Source organism: Mastigoproctus giganteus, chromosome 3 (assembly GCF_048544385.1).
Source record: "Mastigoproctus giganteus isolate SK-2022 chromosome 3, ASM4854438v1, whole genome shotgun sequence".
NCBI lineage: Eukaryota > Metazoa > Arthropoda > Arachnida > Uropygi > Thelyphonidae > Mastigoproctus > Mastigoproctus giganteus.
Window position 1 is genome coordinate 255,391,885 of NC_143577.1, and position 21,239 is coordinate 255,413,123.

General features: G+C 38.4%; 1 protein-coding gene across 1 annotated transcript in view; it reads right to left on the minus strand.

Moving 5' to 3' along the window:
- Positions 1–21,239, minus strand: part of Chc (clathrin heavy chain) — a 496,589-nt gene that overhangs the window by 316,728 nt on the left and 158,622 nt on the right. Inside the window, exon 8 of the mRNA XM_090369802.1 lies at positions 7,035–7,232. Coding sequence (XP_090225928.1) covers positions 7,035–7,232 — 198 coding nt within the window. The remainder of the gene's footprint in view (positions 1–7,034; positions 7,233–21,239) is intronic.

A 21,239-nucleotide genomic window follows, 5' to 3' on the forward strand; every position in this document is an offset into this window, starting at 1 on the left:
AAGACTAAAATCCAAATCTGAAAAAAAAAAAAACCCTTTTAGATTTCACGTATTGTTTTTTTATATTTTTCAAATGAAGTTTTATTATAAAATTAATTTTTATAATGATAAATTATTAAACTAAAAATCTTTAAATAAAAAAATAAAATAATTTCAGCCAAATATCTTAAATTAATTAAAATTGGGTAAAAATTCATTCAAGAGAATTTTTTAGGAAAAAAGCGAATCAGTTTTAAAAAATAAGTAATATCACTTAATAGATTGATTGATATCAACACAAGTAATTCTAAATAAATTCAGGATTCAACTTGTCAAAAAATTTCCTTTTAATGACACCACAGAGGTCCAGTTCTGGGAAGTCTCTCCTGCAAATAAACTGCCTTAGGACAATACTTTCTAAAGCTAAAATAACAAAACTACTTTGAACTTTCAAAAAAAAAAAAAGATACCACATTATCACCACCAATCCTAAAAAATGAACAGCTCAAAAATTAGAAAAAATAAATGACAAATGAAGAAAAATTTAAATACTTAATTTGGATTTACATAAACTTTAATTACTGAATCAAATAACTCCCCATATTTCTTTTATTAAAATTTGACACATGTTGTCTTCAAGCCTATAATGAAAAAATACTATTTAACATTAGATAATTGGTACAATTGTTAATTCTTAGCAAGGTGCTAATATTACTATCTGTACATCAAAACATCCCAATACCATCCCAAATAAATTTGCAACAAAGAAAAGCAAAATGATACTCACCGACGAGTAGGGCAAGTAACATTCACCTCCAAGTATACACAACCCCACAACCACTAAAGCACGAGTACCCCTTTCCACTAAAAATAAATTAACCAATGAAAGAACCTACGAGCACCACCTTTAAGGGTTATACGCACTTAATTCTGAAAAGGATCTTATTTCAGTTGACTTTATCCAGCCATATGTCAATGAATGTACCTATGTGATGTGAACAGGAAAAGTAACAAACTCAAATAATAAGGTATGCAATGGACACTGCCCCTCTACAGATTAAATAAATGACGTAGAGCAGTTATCTTTTAAGGGCACAAAAGGTGATATTGTACACGTTGGCACTACTGATATTAAGAGTAGGAGACAGGTGGAATTACTTAAGTACAGGTCACTTTTGAAAAAAGGCCATGAATTAGGGTTGAATTTGAAAGTGTGTGCAATTCTGCCCAGACACGATAGGAAGGAGTATATGATCAGAGCCTTGTCAAACAATTTGGCCCTGGAAAGATTGGGCAACGCTCAAGAGGTAGAATTTTTTTCAGCCTGATCTGTGCTTGTTAACATGAAACTGCTTCTACATGGGATGGGATACACTGAAACAGAAAGGGTCCAAGAATATTTTAGGACAGTGTTAGGTGGGTCGGAAAACTGCTAGCTTGGGGGGAGAATACACGGACTAATAGATTAACAGTAGCGACTGGCAGAGGTGAAAGTGATTCTTCCACTGCTTCTATTGAAATGAGCAGCAGCCTGGAAAACAAGATGCAGGGTATTTCAGAGACTGCTGGGAGTCATTGTGGTATAAGTAAACACATGGGTTGTGTTAGGGTAGCTAAGAATAGGAACAGGTGCATGTATACTTGCAATACACCAATGCTAGGAGTTTGATAAATAATTTTTTTTTAATTTCAGGTGTTGGTCAAAATATCAAAGGTGGATATTTTTGTGATATCAGAGATGTGGTGTCACACAGATATAAGGAATGCAGAACTGAAATTTAGGGAGTACAAATGTGTACAAGAAAGATAGACAGATAGCAAGGAAGGAGGGGTTATGCTATTAGTTAAGAAACACAAAATCCAAGGAAGTGCAGAGAGTCGACATCATCGGACAGTGCAGTGTTGAGTCAGTTTGGTGTTGAGTCAGTTTGGTGTGACATAAGCACTGGGAGATCAAAATCAAGCGCAGGAGTGTGTTATAGGCTTAATGACTCTGATGAGTATAATAAGAAACTGTACAGGGAAATAAGAGTGGGCCAGTAAATCAGTGAGTCTTATAATGGGGTATTTTAATTTCCCAGAGATTAAATGGAATTTGTAGGTTGGTCACTCACACACTAGCAAGGCTATTGTAGATTTATTGGATGATTGTTTTCAACATCAGCATGTTCGGGAGGCAACTAGAGGGAGTAATACTCTTGATCTGATTATCAGTAGTGATTCTTCATGCATTAAGAATCTGCAGATAAAGGAACCACTAGGTGGCAGTGATCACATCGTGCTGAAGTGGGATTTACTCAAAGAGGTAACTAACATCAGGGATAAAGGGAAGGGTTTTTACTTTCGTAAAGGCAACTACAGTGGTCTGAGACAGTATTTAAATTCTATATGGGGGGACCAACTGAGGATGTTACCAACAGCAAATTCAAAATGGGAGGCATTCAAAGAATTAACCTTGGAAGCTACTAGGCTTTACATACCAACTAAGAAATATTGTTCAAAGTTTAGGCTTAAATGTCAGATGAACTAATGAGACAAGTTGCAGACAAGAAAAGTGCATGGGATGCATATAAATTAATGGGTGACATGGAAGCCTATGATAGATATAAGCTGGTCTGTAACCAAGTCACAAAGGAGATTAGGCAGGCAAAGGCAGATTATGAGAAATCTTTGGCAAAGGATGCAAAGAAAAACAGCAAAGAGTTCTTTACTTATGTAAACTCTAGAAGGAAGGGGATGAATCAGATTGGTCCACTGGATATCGATGGTTCAACTGTTGATGATCCGGCTCAGGTGGCTAACAAACTAAATGAGTATTTTACATCTACATTCACACAGGAGAAGTTATTCAGGGAGGGGAATTCCAGAGGTGAATTAAACTCTGGCAGTGAGCTATATGATTTTGTAATACCTGAGATCAAAGTGGAGGAGAAATTGTTGAAGGTAAACATTAAAAAGTCACCCAAGGTGGATGGGATCTATCCAGTTATATTAAAGGAGGCAGCAAAGCAAGCAAGCAAACCCTTACCCCTTACCCATAATTATGAGAGCATCCTTGGATGCAGGGGAGATACCCATGGACTGGAGATGTGCAAATGTGACCCCATTTCACAAAGAAGGATCAAAGGGCAACACAAGTATTTATAGACCTGTTAGTTTAACTTCTGTTCCAGGGAAATTAATGGTTGATTTGATAGTTGTTGGCGCATCGGCTTCTGTGGCCATATTGCACCTCCCAAGGTTTTTTGCAGTACTTTGATCCAAGCCCGAGGCGGGAATCGAACCCTCGACCTTTGGGTTGCCGGGCAGGTACTTTACCCACTCGGCTAGCCCGGTCGGCCGGGGAAATTAATGGAGGCACTGGTTAAAGAAGCACTGCAGGATCATCTAGACAAGACTTCAGTTACAGATGGGAACACAGAATGGTTTTGTTAAGGGGAAGTCTTGTCTGACCAATTTGATTGGATACTACGATGTGGCCACAAAGGAATTAAATGCAGGGAATAACTGATATCATATATTTGGATCTTAGAAAAGCTTTTGATACTGTTCCACATGGAAGACTCTGCACAAATTGGAGCAGTGTGGCATTGGAGGCAAAATGCTGCTATGGATAAAGGGATGGTTGAGTGGGGGAAGACAGAGTGGTAATGAATGGACACTGCTTTTCATGAACTAATTTTATTAGTGGAGTCCTTCAGGATTCAGTGTTGGGTCCATTGTTGTTTTCAATTTATAAATGATATTGATGATGGTATATCAGGCTTAATGTCCATGTTTGCAGATGTTACGAAGGTTGGCAGGGTAGTTAAGGATACTAATGACAGTACACTTCTGCAACAGGATCTAGAAGTTGAGCAGATGGGCTGACAGGTGGCAAATGAAATTTAACATTGACGAATGTAAAGTACTACATATGGGAAGCAGTAAACCCAGAGTAATGCATTGACTGTGGTACTACACTGACAGTGGTAGAGAATGAAAAGGACCTGGAGGTAATTGTGCAGGCAGATATGAAGATTTATGAGCAGTGCAGACAGTTTGCAAGAGTAGCTCATGGTGTCTTGTCAATGATATACAGGAATTTTTCTAGCAGGAATAAGGAGATGATTATTCCCTTGTATATAAAGCAATTTTCAGGCCACACCTTGAGTGCTGCATATAGATCTGGAGGCCTCATTTTAAAAAGAATGAGGAGCTGTTGGAACGAGTATGGAGAAGGGCAACAAGATTAGTGAATGGAACGAAAGGTTGCTCTTACGAAGAAATGCTTTAAGTTTTGCAGATTACAGTGTGAGGAGACAAGGCACCTACAAGGTGATCTGATTGAGGTCTAGAAAGCCTTGAATGGTTTGAGCATGCTCAATGCTGATGGGATTCTTCCCCTTGCTCAGAATAATCACCTGAGAGGACAAATTCAAATTAAGGAAAGGCACTTGTAGGATAGATGTGTGGAAGTTTGCTTTAGCCAGCAGGTAGTTGATTGGTGGAACAGACTTCCCTCTTTTGTTGTGGAAGTTCATAACCTAAATAAATTTAAGCTGAGCTGGACAGCTATTTAGAACGAACGAAGGAGTGAAATGGGAGTGGGTTTTTTTTTTGGCTGATGCTGCATAAGCTTGCTTTCTTGCATCATATAACTCTACTAATGCTAAAGAAGCAAGCAAGGTGTAGCCACAATTGTTCAAAGTAAAGAAATATGGGAGAAATCAGAGGAAAGAGGGGAAAGGAATTAAAGAAAATACATGTAAAAGGAAATTAAGTTTCTTATAATTTGACAAACTTTGTCAAATGAAGTCTGTCAAATTATAATAAAGATGCAAACAAATTCAAACTATAACATACACAAAAAAGGTTGTGGCATACCTTATGATAAGAGTTTTAGTTCTTTTCTGTTCAGATTTTTTTTTTTTTTATGAAAATCCCAAACATGAGGTATTAGAACCTATAGTACTTAGTACCGTGTTTGGGTTGGAGACAGAAGAACGAAAAGATATTTGTTGACATTAGACTAACATCTGTAGACTAATTTTAAGGAAATACGTATGAAGGAAGGTTGTTCCAGAAAACAGCAGTTGAATGAATAAATGAGGAAGATAAAAAGTTGGTTCTCTGAGTTAAGTTGGACAGTATTTGATTATGGGCTGGTGGTAGCACGTGTTCGGACTGTTTTGAAAGAGAGCAGGAATAATAGAAGCCAATTCCGAAGAACAGTGCCCATGGAAGTATCTGTAGAAAAGGCATGCAGCAGAAACAGTGTTTATGAGACAGAGTGGAGAGACTCTGTTACAGAGGAATCATTAATTAACCTAACTGCCCTCTTCTGAATGGAATCTAGAAGCCTGAGAGATGTTTTGGGGGCACCGCCCCAGATGTGGGAACAATATTCCATGGCATGGCGGATTTGCGATTTGTACAGAGTGAACAGCTGTTTGGAAGAAAAGTAATGCCAAGAGCGAAAGAGAAAACCAAGTTTTTTTAGATGCAGAGGAAGCAATATTTGTAATGTGCTTGTGCCAAGAGAGATTAGAAGTCAGGGTAATCCCCAAAAGAGATACCATTTTGCCTAGAAATCAGAGTGTCACCAAAGATAAGCATTGGAGCTGAAGAATCCTTTTTGGAAGATATAAGACAAGACTGAGTTTTAGAAGGATTGAAATCAACTAACTTGTCTCTGCACCACTGTAGAATTACCTGGAGATCGGCATTTAAGAAATTGGCAGTAGATATTCGAGAAGTTAACTGATTAAGCAGGGCAAGGTTTCTCAAAATGGAAAGTGAAATGAAATGTGCTATCATCGTCAAAACTATGAATAGGATTTCCAGTCAATGGAAGAAGGTCATTAATATACAAGAGGAAAAGAGTGGGGGGAAAGAACTGAACCTTGTGGGGACACCAGCATTAGTGGAGAAGTTAGAAGACTGAACCATCAATCATCACCATCAGTGAGTGATCACAGAGAAGACTCGATAACCAATTACAAAAAACAGTTGGCAAACAAAGATGGAAGCTTGTTTAGAAGACCTTTATGCCAAACACTGGAGAATTACTAGATCAAAAGCAACCGCTTGTGTTTTTAACAAACTTTTGCATTGAATTTGTCATATATGGTAACATAAGCCAGAATATCACCAGTGGATCAACACCAACAGAATTCATACTGGCAATCATTGATCAGATGGAAGGTTTCCAGGTACTTTAAGAGTTGGCGGTTAATTGATTTCTCCATTACTTTAAAAAGAGTAGAAGTAATTGCAATGGACGATAATTGTAATGCCGAGAGCGAAAGAGAAAACCAAGTTTTTTTAGATGCAGAGGAAGCAATATTTGTAATGTGCTTGTGCCAAGAGAGATTAGAAGTCAGGGTAATCCAAGGGATTTTTTCACTCTTTCTAGGCTAAATATGAGCAAATTTCCAAGCAGAAGGAAAAACACCTTTAGAATAAAACTGAAAAAAGGTGGCAAAGAACAGGAATAAGTTCAGGAGCACAGGTTTTGGGAACAAGAGGAGAAATACCATCAGGACCTGGAGCTTTCTTAGCATCAAGATTCGTCAAAATCCTTATGACAAATCTTTTGATGGAAGACCACAGGAGGCATTAAATAGAGCGTATTGGGGATGGTGAGATGTTTTACCAAGATCATTAATACATAAGTTGGAAAAAAATTGGGATGCTAGCAGATCTGCTTTATCCTTGGCTGAAGTGACAACAGAACCATCCTGTTTTGACAGAGGTGGGTTGACCACTATGCTAATAGATATTAGCACAGTGGTCAATAAATGAAATAAGATTAAGATCCGTTTCGGAATTCACAAGTACCGATGTCCCTTGAAAAAGGGCTTGTGAGTTTCCTGTTTTAGGTTTTTTTTTTTTTTTTTTTTTTTTTATGATTTTATTTTGATATTCGGGTGCTTTGGGTTTATAGGCAATAATCATCTAGCTAAGAATTAACCATAATTGTAGCAGTTACTGATTTTGCAGTAAACCGTTCTTTTCATTATAATTTCAGTACTTCCTGTCTGTGATCTGTAATACTAAAATAAAAATTTTACCTTAGGAGCATTTGCAGCAACTTTAGCTGCTTCTGCATACTGTCCATTTGCAAACAGAGTATTAAATTTCCTAACAAACAGATCTTCTGCTCCTGAGAGATTGTTCCTCACTGCCATTCGTAAAGCTAAATCTGGATTTTGTAGTACATTGTTAATATATGGAATGATGTTATCTTCCTCCACACTAACTGACAAAACCTGTAATTAAAACATTTATCAGCAAAATTAAAATTATTAAAAATAATGAATTAAAAGCAACACATTCTTTTACTTTTGCAGAGATTGTAGGACAATTTATTTGATATAATTTTGGCAGTTTATAATTCTGTTGCTAAAAGATAATTTTTAATAGGTCAAAGCAATTCAATTAACTAACTATTTTTAAGACAGTTAAAAAAAACCGCATGTACCCTTGCATGCAAGAAAGATGATTTATGTGAAAATATTTTTGACGAGTTAAACGGAAATGATGCTAATGTTGATTCGGTGGAGTAAGTAGCAAGCATGAGCTGGCTACTAACTGCCAAATTTGTCACAAATTAGTACTGAATCAACATTAATGACTGCATTTAGGAGGAAGTCATTTGTGTCATTTCCATCTGACATTCTCATTGCCAATTGGTTTTGCTTCAGTGCAAAAATGTAGTGGGTGCCGCCAAAGATGTTTTAGTATTAGTAATGGCCACATGGTGCAAGAAAGCCTATGGCTTATGCTGCACCAGCCAAAAAAAAAAAAAAAAAACCTGAAAAAAACTATAAAAAAATAATAATAATAATAATTAATAAAAGAAAAGGAAATTAAACCTATCATCCTATGCACTTCCTGACCCAAAGGTACTATCCAGATGACCTTTGAATTTCCCCAAACTGTCAGCCTATCCATGTAGGCAACTTATTCCAGTAATTTATAACTCACTGGCTAAAATAAAACTTCCTGCAGTCCAATCTAAACATTTCACCCCCCATAACTTAAATTTAAATCCCCTAGTTCTAGCATCATTTATAATCTTGAAAATTTCTTCCTCATTCATTTTACTGATGCCTCTCAGAGCCTTAAACACCTCAATCAAATCTCCTCTAAGGTGTCTAGTTTCAAAACTCTGCAACCCACATATTCAAAGTCTCTTCTTAAGGACACCCTTTTGCCGATCTCACCAGGCGAGTTACCCGTCTTTGCACCCTTTCAAGAAGCTCGATGTCTTTCTTTATGTGCGGTCTCCATACTTGAACTCAGTATTCCAAGTGTGGTCTAACAAAAGCCTTATATAATGGGATTATCACGTCCCTATCTCTACTTGCAAAAGTTCGATAGATCATCGATAGGACACCATGGGCCTTCCTTGCAACCTGTTTACAATGCTCAGAGAATTTCATGTCTGACCGAATCATAACACCCAAGTCCCTTTCCTCCAGTACTGGGTTTAGTTGAACTCCAAGTGAATAAGTTATTTTGGCATTACTGTTTCCCAGGTGTAATACCTTACACTTTGTTGGATTAAAGCATAGCTGCCATTTTTCTGACCATTCCTGAAGTCTATCTAGGTCTCTCTGAAGAAGCTCAGCTTGACAGTGATTATTAACTACTCTACCAATTTTAACATCTGCAAATTTAGACATCACGCCCTCTATCCCTTCGTCAATGTCGTTTATGAAAATTAAAAACAACAGTGGTCCTAATACTGATCCTTTGGGAACCCAACTTCTTACATCAACCCAATCTGAGGAATAGCCATTTATCACAACCCTCTGCCTCCTGCCCTGAAGCCATCCGTCTAAGGATTTTCCCAGTGGTTCCAACCTGTTCCAGCTTATAAAGCAACAGCTCATGTGGGACTGAGTCAAAAGCTTTGCTGAAATCTAAATAAACAATGTCGAAATTATTCCCTAAATCCAGCTCGTGAGTGACCCTTTCAAAATAGCGAACCACATTTGTTAAACATGATTTTCCCTTTACAAAACCATGCTGAGTATCCTTGACAATTTATATTCTATCCAAATGATCCTGAATTCCACCCTTGATCATTGCCTCCACGATTTTCCCTACCACTGAAGTCAGACTGACAGGTCGATAATTTCCCACTTCACTCTTAGAGCCACCCTTATGTATGGGAGATAAACTGGCACTTTTCCAATCTAATGGAATCTCCCCAGAGTCTAGTAATGCTCGCATAATTAGCCTTAATGGTTCAATGCACTCACTTGCTGCCTCCCTTAAGATTATAGGGTATAGTCCATCAACTCCAGGAGCCTTACTGGCATGTAGGCTCGAAAGTTTTTTCATTAAATAACTTGCGAAATTTCAATATCATTAATTACATATTTTTCAACTTCACTCCCACAATTTTCCATTGCCACAAAAGGTTTTTCATTTGTAAATATCGATGCAAAATAACTGTTGAGTTCATCTGCAACGGCAGCTGGTGTATTTAATAGTATCCCCTTTCCCTTACGTAAAGGTCCAATCTGGTTTGTCCTGCTCTTCTTGGCATTTATATATGTGAAGAATTGCTTAACCCCCCCCCCCCCTCTTTGCTAGTGATTTCTCATAAACTGCCTTTGCCTGTTGAACCTTTTCTGTGGCTCTATAACAAATCATCTTGTAGCTGTTATAGGCTTCAGTACTTTTTATTGCTCTGTAACCTTTCCATGCCACCTTTTTCTGCTCAAGTAATGTGGCAACTTCACTATTCATCCAACTTGGAACCCCCCTCGTGGAGTATTTTTTTTAATGGTAAATACACATTCAAAGCATCTGTGATTATATGTTTTAAAAGCATACCACAGTTCAAATGTATTCATTCTCTGCATGATATCTACCCAGTTAACAGAGGCCATGTAGTACCTTAAGGCATCATAATTTCCTTTTCTGAAATTAAAACCCATTCCTTTGCCTTTTACTGCTGCTACCTCTCTCATCATCATCCACCGTAGAACTCTGTGATCACTTCCTGCTACTGGTTCCTCTACTGTCAGCCCTATTATGTCATCTGATTCATGGGTGATGAGGTCTAGGATATTTTTTTTCTCTAGTACTTTCCCTGACATGTTGCTACAAATAACATGTCATCTAGTTGATTTAAAAATTTTGTTCCCCATGTCGAGTTTCCTTCCCATTTACTCCAATAAATTAGAAGCAAATTGAAATCACCCATAATAAGACATTAACGCTTACTTGCCCATTCCATTTGCATGTAGAGGCTTTCATCATAATCGTCACAATCACCTGATCTGTAGATCACTCCTACTCGCATTATACCTTTGTTTCCAACTATCTCACACCATACAGATTCTATACTGGCATGTGAAACGTCTGAATCTGGGAAAGCTGTTGTCGCACTCAGGCTGCTTCTGATAAGAAGCATTACCCCACCGCCCCTTCTATTTACCCTATCCTTCCTAAATACATTATACAAGCCGTACCGAAACTCATCATCCCAGGCTCACATCTGGTGAGTATGGGCTTGGCAAACCCAGGGTCCTGAGCTGGACATCATGCTTCTCCTTCTTGGTGATCGTTCTCTCTCGCTCTTTCTCTCAGGGTAACATGGATTTTTTTTTTTTTTTTTTGGCTGGTACAACATAAGCCTCAGGCTTCCTTGCACCATATGGCTAATAATAATAATAATTTCCGGGTGGCACCACGTCTCCATAAGCCCTATTATGTCTGCGTTACTTGTTTTAACCAGCAGTTCGAATTCGCTCATTTTATTGATGACATTTCTAACATTACTATATAAACAATTAAGACTTACTGTTCTTGTATATTTAATAGCCCTTGAAGTTTTTTAGGCTCTCTTCCCTGGCATTAGCTACCTGCTCACTTGAAACATTTCTGTCCCCAGAACATCTAGATAATATGCCCAGTTGGGGTAACAGATAAGAACTCTTGAGGTATGTGCAAGAGTTACTTTGACCAATATTATCAGATAAACGCGTGTCGGTATTACCCACATCCCCCCCCCCCAACTAGCAGTTTCCCTGAACCTTTAAGGTATCCTCAATAATACTGGCAAAAACTTTTGCACCACCTTTGTTTAAGTGTATCCCATCTCTACAAAACAAATTCCTTCTACCTACAAGTGTGGGCCATGATGATAGAAATTTTCCCCCTAAAGCCTTGCAGACTCCAAGTCTTGAGTTAATCCACAAGGTTTTTAACAAATAATCCCTCCTATCGTGTCTGGGCAGAATTGCAGACATATAGACATTGTGGCCTAGCTCGCAGTATTTCCTCAGCATGGTCCTGTATTTTTCCAACAAACTGTCAGATCGTGTATGTTTAATGTCATTAGTCTCCACATGAATAATAATATTCTCTTTACCCCCCCTTAAAATCTGACAATCTGTTGGTGACATCATTAATAGTTGCTCCCGGCAGACATACCCTGGTTCTACTCCACCTACCCTTATTACAAAAAATATTCCCCGTTTCCCTGACAATGGAGTCTCCTAATAAAACAATGTCCTTTTTAACCAGAGTAGTTTGCATTTGGTTTTTCTGTTTTGAGGCCCGAATCGGGTGTGCATCACTTGGTAGATTGCTGGAGTCTTGAGTCCCTGACGAGCTCCCAGGTGCATTATTCTCGAGGGTAAGCACCCGTTTTTTCAGGGACTCAAATTGTTCCATCAGTGCACCGATCAGTTTTGACATGGGGGGGAGACAACTTTGTCTTTTCTGCAAGAAAAGAAAAGACTTTATTAAGAGTTAATTAGTGATGACCGGACCATACTTTATTCAATGCATTGCTCAGACTGAATTTTTACAGAACAAACTAAAGAAAACATTTCTTTGAAGGACAAGATTCAAGCTCGCTGCAAGGACAGGGCACCAAGCATGAAAAGGGTAAGAATCATATGGAAGTCTATTCGGCCTTGTACGTAAACAATTCAAAGTTAAGCTTAATCTAAATCCTAATATCTAGTGTTGTTTTTCTACCTAAATTTTAGTACACCTATGCAGAGTTTTCTTTAATTCTATATTGTAAAGGTATTTACAATATAGAATTAAAGAATTATAGAACAATATAGAATTAAGTTTTCTTTAATTCTATACTATAAATCATAGAAACATGGCTATAAAAAAAAGCCAATATCTTGTCACTGAAAGTGAATTGAGTCTATAATAACAAATATAGCAACATTAGAAAGGGGAGGATATGGGAGAGTTAAGATCTCTTTAAAAATCAATCCCAAAATTAACTCTTTAAAGACACTAGCAGCCATCATTAAAAGACCTATCACCCATCCTCATTAAAACAGACCTATCACCACCATTACTGCAGTACCTTCCCTATTCTGGAACACTGTGGATTGCAAAAGAAACTCCTCTTATTAAGATCCTATCCTTTTGAGAAGGAAATTTCAAAACACCTCTTTAAGAAATCTATGAAAAACACTGGCTGAGAAGTTAGCTGGTCTATCCTCTGTATTAAGTTGCATCCTCCTCCTCCTCCTCCTCCCCACATCTGTAAATTGCCGGCAAACATTCTCCGGCAAAGTGCAAACTTAATTTAGCCAGGGAGAGATTAAGGATGAAATATGCTACAACTGCAGCATATTTCATCTACTACTACCCTATAACTGTCTTTCCTCAATTTGAATTTATGCCATCTCAGGCGATTATTCTGAGCAAGAATCCCATCAGCATTGAGCATGCTAAAACCATTCAAGGCTTTATACACCTCAATCAGATCACATCACATGTGCCTAGTCTCCAGACACTGTAATTTGCAAAACTTAAGCCTTTCTTAATAAGGGCAACTCTTTGTTCCATTCACTAATCTTGGTGCCCTTATCTGCAATCACTCCAGCAGCTCTACATCCTACTTAAAATGAGGCCTCCAGACCTGTATACAAGGTGTGGAGCCCTAACCATTGCCTCATATAAGAGATAACCCCCTTATCCCTGCTAGAATAATTCCTGTATATCATTGACAAGACATGAGCTACTCTTGCAGACTGCCTCCACTGCTCCAAAAACTTCATATCTACCTGCACAATTACCCCCAGGTCCTTTTCATTCTCTACACGGTCAGTGTAGTACCACACAGTTGATACGTTACTCTGGGGTTCCTGCTTCCCATATGCAGTACTTTACATTTGTCAATGTTAAACTTCAGTTGCCACCTCTCAACCAATCTGCTCAACTTTTCTAGATCCTGTTGCAGCAGCGTATTGTCATTAACAACCCTGCCAACCTTCGTATCATCTAAAACTTGGACATTAAGCCAGATACACCATCCTCAATATCATTAATAAATAGAGAAAACAACAATGGACCCAACACTGAACCCTGGGGTACTCCACTAATAACATTAGTCTAAGAAGAGTAGTGTCCATTGATTACCACTCTGTCTTCTCCCACTTAACCATCCCTTTATCCATAGCAGCAATTAGTCTCCAATGCCACACTGCTCCAATTTGTGCAGCAGTCTTCCATGTGCAACAGTATCAAAAGTGTTTCTAAGATCCAAATATATGATATCAAAGTTATTCCCTGCATCCAATTCCTTTGTGACCAGATCATAGTATCCAATCAAATTGGTCAGACAAGACTTCTCCTAACAAAACCATGCTGTGTCCAAGCTATAACTGAAGTCTTGTCTAGATGATCCTGCAGTGCTTTTTTAACCAGTGTGCCTCCTTTAATTTCCCTGGAACAGAAGTTAAACTAAAAGGTCTGTAATTCTGTTGAAACTCTGATCGTCCTTTGTGAATTGGGGTCACATTTGCACATCTCCAAGTCCAAGAATTCCTCACCTGAGGCCAAGGAAGCTCTCTTAAGTATGGCTAAGGGTTTTCTTACTTCCTTTGCTGCCTCCTTTAATATAACTGGATAGATCCCATCCACTCCGTGTGCCGTATGTTTATCTTCAACAATTTCTCCTCCACTTTCCTCTCAGGTATTACAAAATCATCTAGCTCACTGCCAGTGTTTAATTCACCCCTGGCATTCCCCTTCCTGAATAACTCCTCATGTGTGAATGTGGATGCAAAATACTCAGTTTATTAGCTACCTGAGCAGGATCTTCAACAGTTGAACTGTTAATATCCAGTGGACCAATATGATTCATCCCCTTCCTTCTAGAGTTTGCATAAGTAAAGAACTCTTTGCATCCTTTGCCAAAGATTTCTCGTAATCTGCCTTTGCCTACCTAACCTCCTTTGTGACTTGGTTGAAGGCTAGCTTATATCTATCATAGGCTTCTATGTCACTCATTAATTTATATGTATCCCGTGCATTTTTCTTCTCTGCCACATGTCTCAGTTCATCTGACAACCACTTAGGCCTAAACTTTGAATAATATTTCTTAGTAGGAATGAAAAGCCTGGTAGCTTCCAAGATTAATGCTTTGAATGCTTCCCAATTGAATTTGCTGTTGGTAAAATCGTCAGATGGTCCCACCATATAGAAATTAAATACTGTCTCAGACCTTCATAGTCTCCTTTACGAAAACAAAATCCCTTCTCTTGAAACCTGATTGTAGTTACCTCTGAGTAAATCCCACTTCAGCACACTGATCACTGCTTTATCTGCAGATTCTTAATGCATGAAGAATCACTCCTGATAATCAGATCAAGCGTATTACTCCATCTAGTGGCTTCCCAAACATGCTGCTGTAGAAAACAATCATCCAATAAATCCACAAAAGCCTTGCTAGTGTGTGAGTGACCAACCCACAAATTCCAGTCAACATCTGGGAAATTAAAATCCCCATTATAAGACTGATTTACTGGCCCACTATTTCCCTGTACAGTTTCTTATTATACTCAGAGTCATTAGGCCTATAACACATTCCTGCATGGACTCCCTGCAGTCTCTGAAATCTCCTGCATCTTGTTTTCCAGGCTGCTGCTCATTTCAATAGAAGCAGGGCAAGAATCACTTTCTCCTCTGCCAGTGGCTACTGTTAATCTATTAGTCCATATATCCCTACAATCTAGTAGTTTTCTGATCCACCTAACACTGCCTCGATAGCATCAGCAAATATTCTTGCACTCTTTCTATTTAAGTGTATCCCATCCCTGTAGAAGCTGTCTCTCCTGTTAACAAGTGCAGACCAGGCTAAAAAAAAAAAATCCTCTTGTGCCTTGTATAATCACTCCAGGGCTGAATTGATTGACAAGGCTCATCATATACTCCCTCCTATCATGTCTGGGCAGAATTGCAGACACTTTCAAATCCAGCCCACGGCTTTTTTCAACAAATTAAGAATAGATCTGCAGGTTTACTTATCAAGTATAGATCAATGTTGAAAAAAAGTCATGAGTTAGGAATAAATGTGAAAGCGTCTGCAATTCTGCCCAGACATGACAGGAGGGAGTACACGTGGAAAGCCTTGTCAATCAAGTCAGCCATGGAGAGATTGTGCAAGGCTCAAGGAGTAGAATTTTTCTCAGCATGGTCTGTGCTTGTTAACAGGAGAATCTGCTTCTACAGAGATGGGATACACTTAAAACTAAGGGGATGCAAGGTGTTTCCTGATGCTATAGGGGTCTGAAAACTGCTAGCTTGGAAGGATTCATAGACTAAAAGATTAACAGTATCCACAGGCAGAGGTGAAAGTGATTCTTGCACTGCTTCTATTAGAATGGAAGGTGCAGTGCTGAGGATTACAGGTCTGGTGGGAGTCGTCATGAAACAAATACATAGGCTGTGTTAGGTAACTAAGAGTAAGAATAGGTGCATGTATATTTGCACATACACCAATGCTAGGAGTATAGTAAATAAATTTGATTAATTTGAGTGCTGGTCAAGACATCAAAGGTGGATATTCTGGGGATATCAGAGACATGGTGTTACACAGATATAAACAGTGCAGAATTGGAATTTGGAGAATATAATGTGTATAGAAAGGATAAACAGGATAGGAAGGGAGGAGGGGTTATGCTATTAGTTAAACACAAAATCTAAGTGCATATATTTGACACAGATGATCAGTGCAATGCTGAGTCAGCTTGTGTGAGATAAAGCACTGGGAAAGCAAAAATGAGGAGTGTATTATAGGCCTAATGACTCTGATGAGCAGAGGAACTCCCCGTCTTACATAATACTGAACTTACGGAAATTCGACTTTACGTATGTTTTAACGTGAACCCAATAAACAAGTTGTGAATTTTTTTTTTTTTTTTGTAATTCGTTCCAGGTCCTTGAAAGTTTCACTATAATATAGCAATTTCCATTATAAATATGATCATTTAGAGCAGTAGTTTCAACCTTTTTTTAATAACAGCACCCCTAAGTAAGTTATTTTATTTTGCGGCACCCCTACTCAATCATCAATTTTCTGTCTGTTAGTCTCTCTCTCTTTTTATATATATATGTTATATGATAGTTATTACAATAATATAATTATAAAAATTACATTTCATAATACAAATTATATGTATACAGTATACAATATATACAGATTGGTGAATGGAACAAAGGGGTGCTCTTACGAAGAAAGGCTTAAGTTTTGCAAATTACAGTGTCTGGAGACTAGGCACCAGCGAGGTGCTCTGATTGAGGTGTATAAAGCCTTGAATGGTTTGAGCATGCTCAATGCTGATGGGATTCTTCCTCTTGCTCAGAAAAATCACCTGAGAGGGCATAAATTCAAATTGAGGAAAGACAGATGTAGGATAGACGTGAGGAAATTTGCCTTTAGCCAGCGGGTGGTTGGTTGGTGGAACAGACCTCCATCCCTTGTCGTGGAAGTTGATAGCCTAAATAAGTTTAAGGCTCAGTGGACAGGTATTTCGAACGAACAGAGGGGTGAAGTGGAAGTGGTTATTTTTTATTTATTTATATTTTATTTTATTTATTTTATTTTTTTTTGGCTGATGCTGCATAAGCTTGCTTTCTTTCATCAAATGCCTCTACTAATGCTAAATAATTTTATTCTTTACATAGAGGTACTAAGTAAACATCAATTATAGATCACCACAAAATTAAAAAGGTAATGTACAGCTTTTTATAATGAAATAAACAAACTTTAAAAAATAAATTTAAGTAACTTAAACCCAAATTACGTGACGCCCCTGGAATGTTGTTGCGGCACCCCAGTTGAAAACCATTGGTTTAGAGAGATAAATAGCTTAGTAATATTAATCTATTTATCTCTCTATAAGGTCATATTTATAATGGAAATTGCACTACCCTTTCACCGTTATCATATGTTCCTGTTATAAGAATCAATTTTGAATGCCTTTGTGATATTTTTCTAAAGCACGTTTCTGGAGGTCACGACCATAAAACAAAAACAATTTGCACTTTCCGGTTTATTGGGCTTTTCTGTTAGTGCATCTAATTATAAACAGGTAGTAGACTCAATCTTATTGCACTTGCGATAATACCGATAACTGCTATTGTGTGGGTATTTACGCTATTATAATGAAATGTGTTCCCCTTCACTGAAATCTTCAACCATATAAAAACATATTTTCAAAAACTTCTCTTCAATCTTATTTACATATTACAATGATGAAGGGAAAGTGATCAACGAAAAGTGCAAGTGTCGGTAGTGCCAGGAGATGAAACGAAGATGAAAATGATTAAGAAATACGAAGCAGGACAAAGTTGGTCATCTATTGCAAGGGAATTAGATCTCGCTGCTTCAACAGTGAATACTATTTCAAAGGACAGTGTGTGTAAAAAAGAACATGTCAAAGGATCAACAGTGATCACAAAACAGTGTTCAGGTGATATATCGAAGATGGAACAGCTGTTAATAATATGGATGGAAAATCAGATTCAGAAGTGAGTGTCCCTGAGTCTAATGACCATTCAAGCAAAAGCAATGAGTATGTATAAAGTAAGGATAAGTTCGTGGCAAGCAACGGGTGGGTTAATATGTTCAAGCATTGTACTGGTTTCCACAATGGTTAAAGTATGCAGAGAGGTTTCCACAATGGTTAAAGTATGCAGGAGGAGAAATTCATGTGTGTGTGACTGCCATTTTTTTAACAATGGCAAGTTGTGCCTTTAAAGAATTTTTCAATCACTTGACCTCTCTTATCAAGTTGTTAAGAGCCCCATAAGGGGTGATGCCCATTCCAGTCACCCAAGATACAAAAAGGTGGTGGTAGCTGAGTGACTAAATCATCTAATTCAGCAAAAGTGTAGGAACAATTGGGTGAAAGGTATAAGGAAAGAAGTATTATTGTTATCCCAACCCTGACTCGTGCAGCAATTGCTTCTAATGTTTTCAGAGGGATAGGTCTGAAAGGAGTTCTGGAGTTGACTAGCAGTGCCACCCCTCCATGAGCTATATTAGAGTTGTTCCTATCTTTTCTAATCATTATATGATATTTTATGCTTATAGATATTTGGGGAGTCAGATTTGTTTCCCCGTAGGCAAAGAATAGCAGGCTTATATTCTGTAATAAGATCATAAACATCATTTAAGTTGGCTCGGAGTCCGCGACAATTCCACTGTACGATTCTATGCATTATTGAGTATTATCAGGTGTACCCGTTTGCTTACGAGATGCAGTTTGTTTAAGCTTGTCTATTCTTATTTTTTCTTTTTTGGGGAATATTGGTCTACTGATATCCATGTCTTCCTCTGCATGTATTTAGAGAAGTGTATCATCTTCATGTGATTTTGTATCAATGTCCATGGTATCGGTTTGAAATTTTTGACTCTCCTTCAGAACTTGTTTTATTGGGTGCTGCACAGAGGTTTTATCTGGCAGTATTGTCAATGGCGTGTTTACTGAAATACTTTTACTGTTGCGTAGAATTTTCTTTCAGTGAGAAAAGGACTGATCTTGTCCAGTCAGATATTGATATGCTTGGAGGAACTGAGCAATTGATCTGTACTGTTAGAGAGTGCTGTGGCTTTTGCACAACTGATGCAAAAGAAGGCAATTAATATGTAGATTTAGTGGACACTAAAAACTGTTTCTTTGCCTCATGGTATGGCACTGTTTTCAACTCTGTATTTTTGGATTTTCTTTTCCCTCTGCCATTGGGTGCACTCCTTTGAGTATGCCGAATGATTTCCTTGGAAATTTGGACAGCACTGCGTTTCAATAGTGCAGTCTGTATGTATGTGCTCTTTTGAACCACAAGAGGCACAGGTAGTAACACCTCTGCAGACTGCTTGGGAGTGCCCAAACTTCTGACACTTAAAACAGCAGACTGGGTTAGGAATGTAGGGTCTAATTTTACATCTTAAATAACCAGCTTTTAGAGATAATGGCAGAGTTGATGTACTGAATGTGAGAATCACTATCTGAGTAGGAGTACGTACTCCATCTTTCTTGATGTTTATTCTTTTCGCATGTATGACATTTTGATAATTTAGTTCTTGAACAATCTCTTCCTCTGAAACGTTAAGTAGATCCCACTCCGCTATTACCCCTGTAGAGGATTTTAAGGTGGCATGTGAAGTAACCTTTGTGGGAATTCGACCAAATGTAGATATTCTAAGTAGCCTTTCTGAGTGCTTATGTTCACTCATCTCAACTAGAAGGTCTCCAGATTGGAGTCTTCGGACCATTTTTGGAGGGCCAGCCACATTTTCAATACATTTCTGTATTAAAAAGGGGGAAGTCTGTCAAGGAGTGCAGAATTAGAAAAGGAGGAGCAGGATTTTCAGTTCCTTTTTTCTGCCTCTTTGCATTGGATGTAGCTATATCGTCCCTGATCGATGGAGCTGGATCGAAAGATCTGTAATTGTTTCTTCTGTTGCTATTCATCATAGCTCCTTTTTGCCCCGGGAGAGAGGTTATCGGCCCCGCCACGTGGAGGCAGGAGCGGTGCCACCAGTGACCAACTGGTTGCAGAAGTTAGTTGTTTATTATTAGTAAAATATATATACTAAATAAAGAAAGATTGTCTTCCTTTCTGTGTGCTTACTTAACAATTTAAGCACAGAACCACTGGAAGTAAATGAAATAGAAAAAGGCACTAGAAAACAAATAAAACTTTTTCTTTAATAAGAGCACTCTATAAATCACTGAGAAAATTGTCACTATCGCTTGGCACTTGGGGCCACAAATTGGAGCAGAATGGTATTAAGGGTAAGCTGCTACAATGGATAAAAGGATGGTTGAGTGGGAGAAGACAGAGGGTGGTAAATCAATGGGAGCTGCTTTTCGTGGACTAATGTTATTAGTGGAGTCCCACAGTGTTTGGAGTGTTAGGTCCACTGTTTTGTATATTTATCAATGATATTGATGAAGGTATATCAGGCTAAGTGTTGTCGAAGTTTGCAGATGATACAAAGATTGGCAGGGTTGTTAATGACAGTAATGGCAGTGTGCTACTGCAACAGGATCTAGAAAATTTGGGAAGATGGGCTGAGAAGTGGCAAGCGAAGTTTAAAATTGACAAATGCAAAGTATTGCACATGGGTAGAAGTAATCCCAGAGGAATGTACCAACTGTGTGGTACTACACTTAAGGTGACAGAAAATGAAAAAGACCTGGGAGTAATTGTGCAGTCACATATGAAGTTTTCTGAGCAATGCAGACAGGTTGCGAGGGCAGGTCACGGGGTTTTATCAATGATATACAGGAATTTTGTTAGCAGTAAAAAGGAGGTGATTGTCCCTCTGTATAAGGCAATGGTCAGGCCACACCTTGAGTACTGCGTACAGGTCTGGAGGCCTCATTTTAGGAAGGATGTAGATTTTCTTGAGCATGTACAGAGAAGGGCAACAAGATTGGTGAGGGGAATGAAGAGATCCTCTTACCAAGAGAGGCTCAAGTTCTGCAAATTGCAGTGGCTGGAGACTAGGCACCTGCAAGGTGATCTGATTGCAGTGTATAAGGCTTGTTTGTTGTTATTTGGAGCATTAGCAACTAAGGCCATATTGCTCCGGGGTTATGCGGTGGTCATTCCCTGACCTTTCCGCATCCTCCGTATTTGGTGGCTCACAGGCTCGAACCCCGGTCTAATCAAGAAGCATGTGCTACGCACTGCCGCTCTGCCCACCTGGCTACGGAGGCACCCCGCAGTGTATAAGGCCTTGAATGGGTTGAGCATGCTGAATTCTGATGGGATTCTTCCACTTGTTCAGATTATGAACCGAAGGGGGCATAAATTCAAATTGAAGAAAGACAGAAGTAGAACAGATGTGCAAAAATTTGCTTTTAGCCTGCGGGTGGTTAATTGTTGGAACAAACTTCCATCTGTCGTTGTGGAAGTTGATAGGTTAAATAAATTTATGGAGGAACTGGACAAACATTTAGAGGGAATCTTTGTGTATTTTT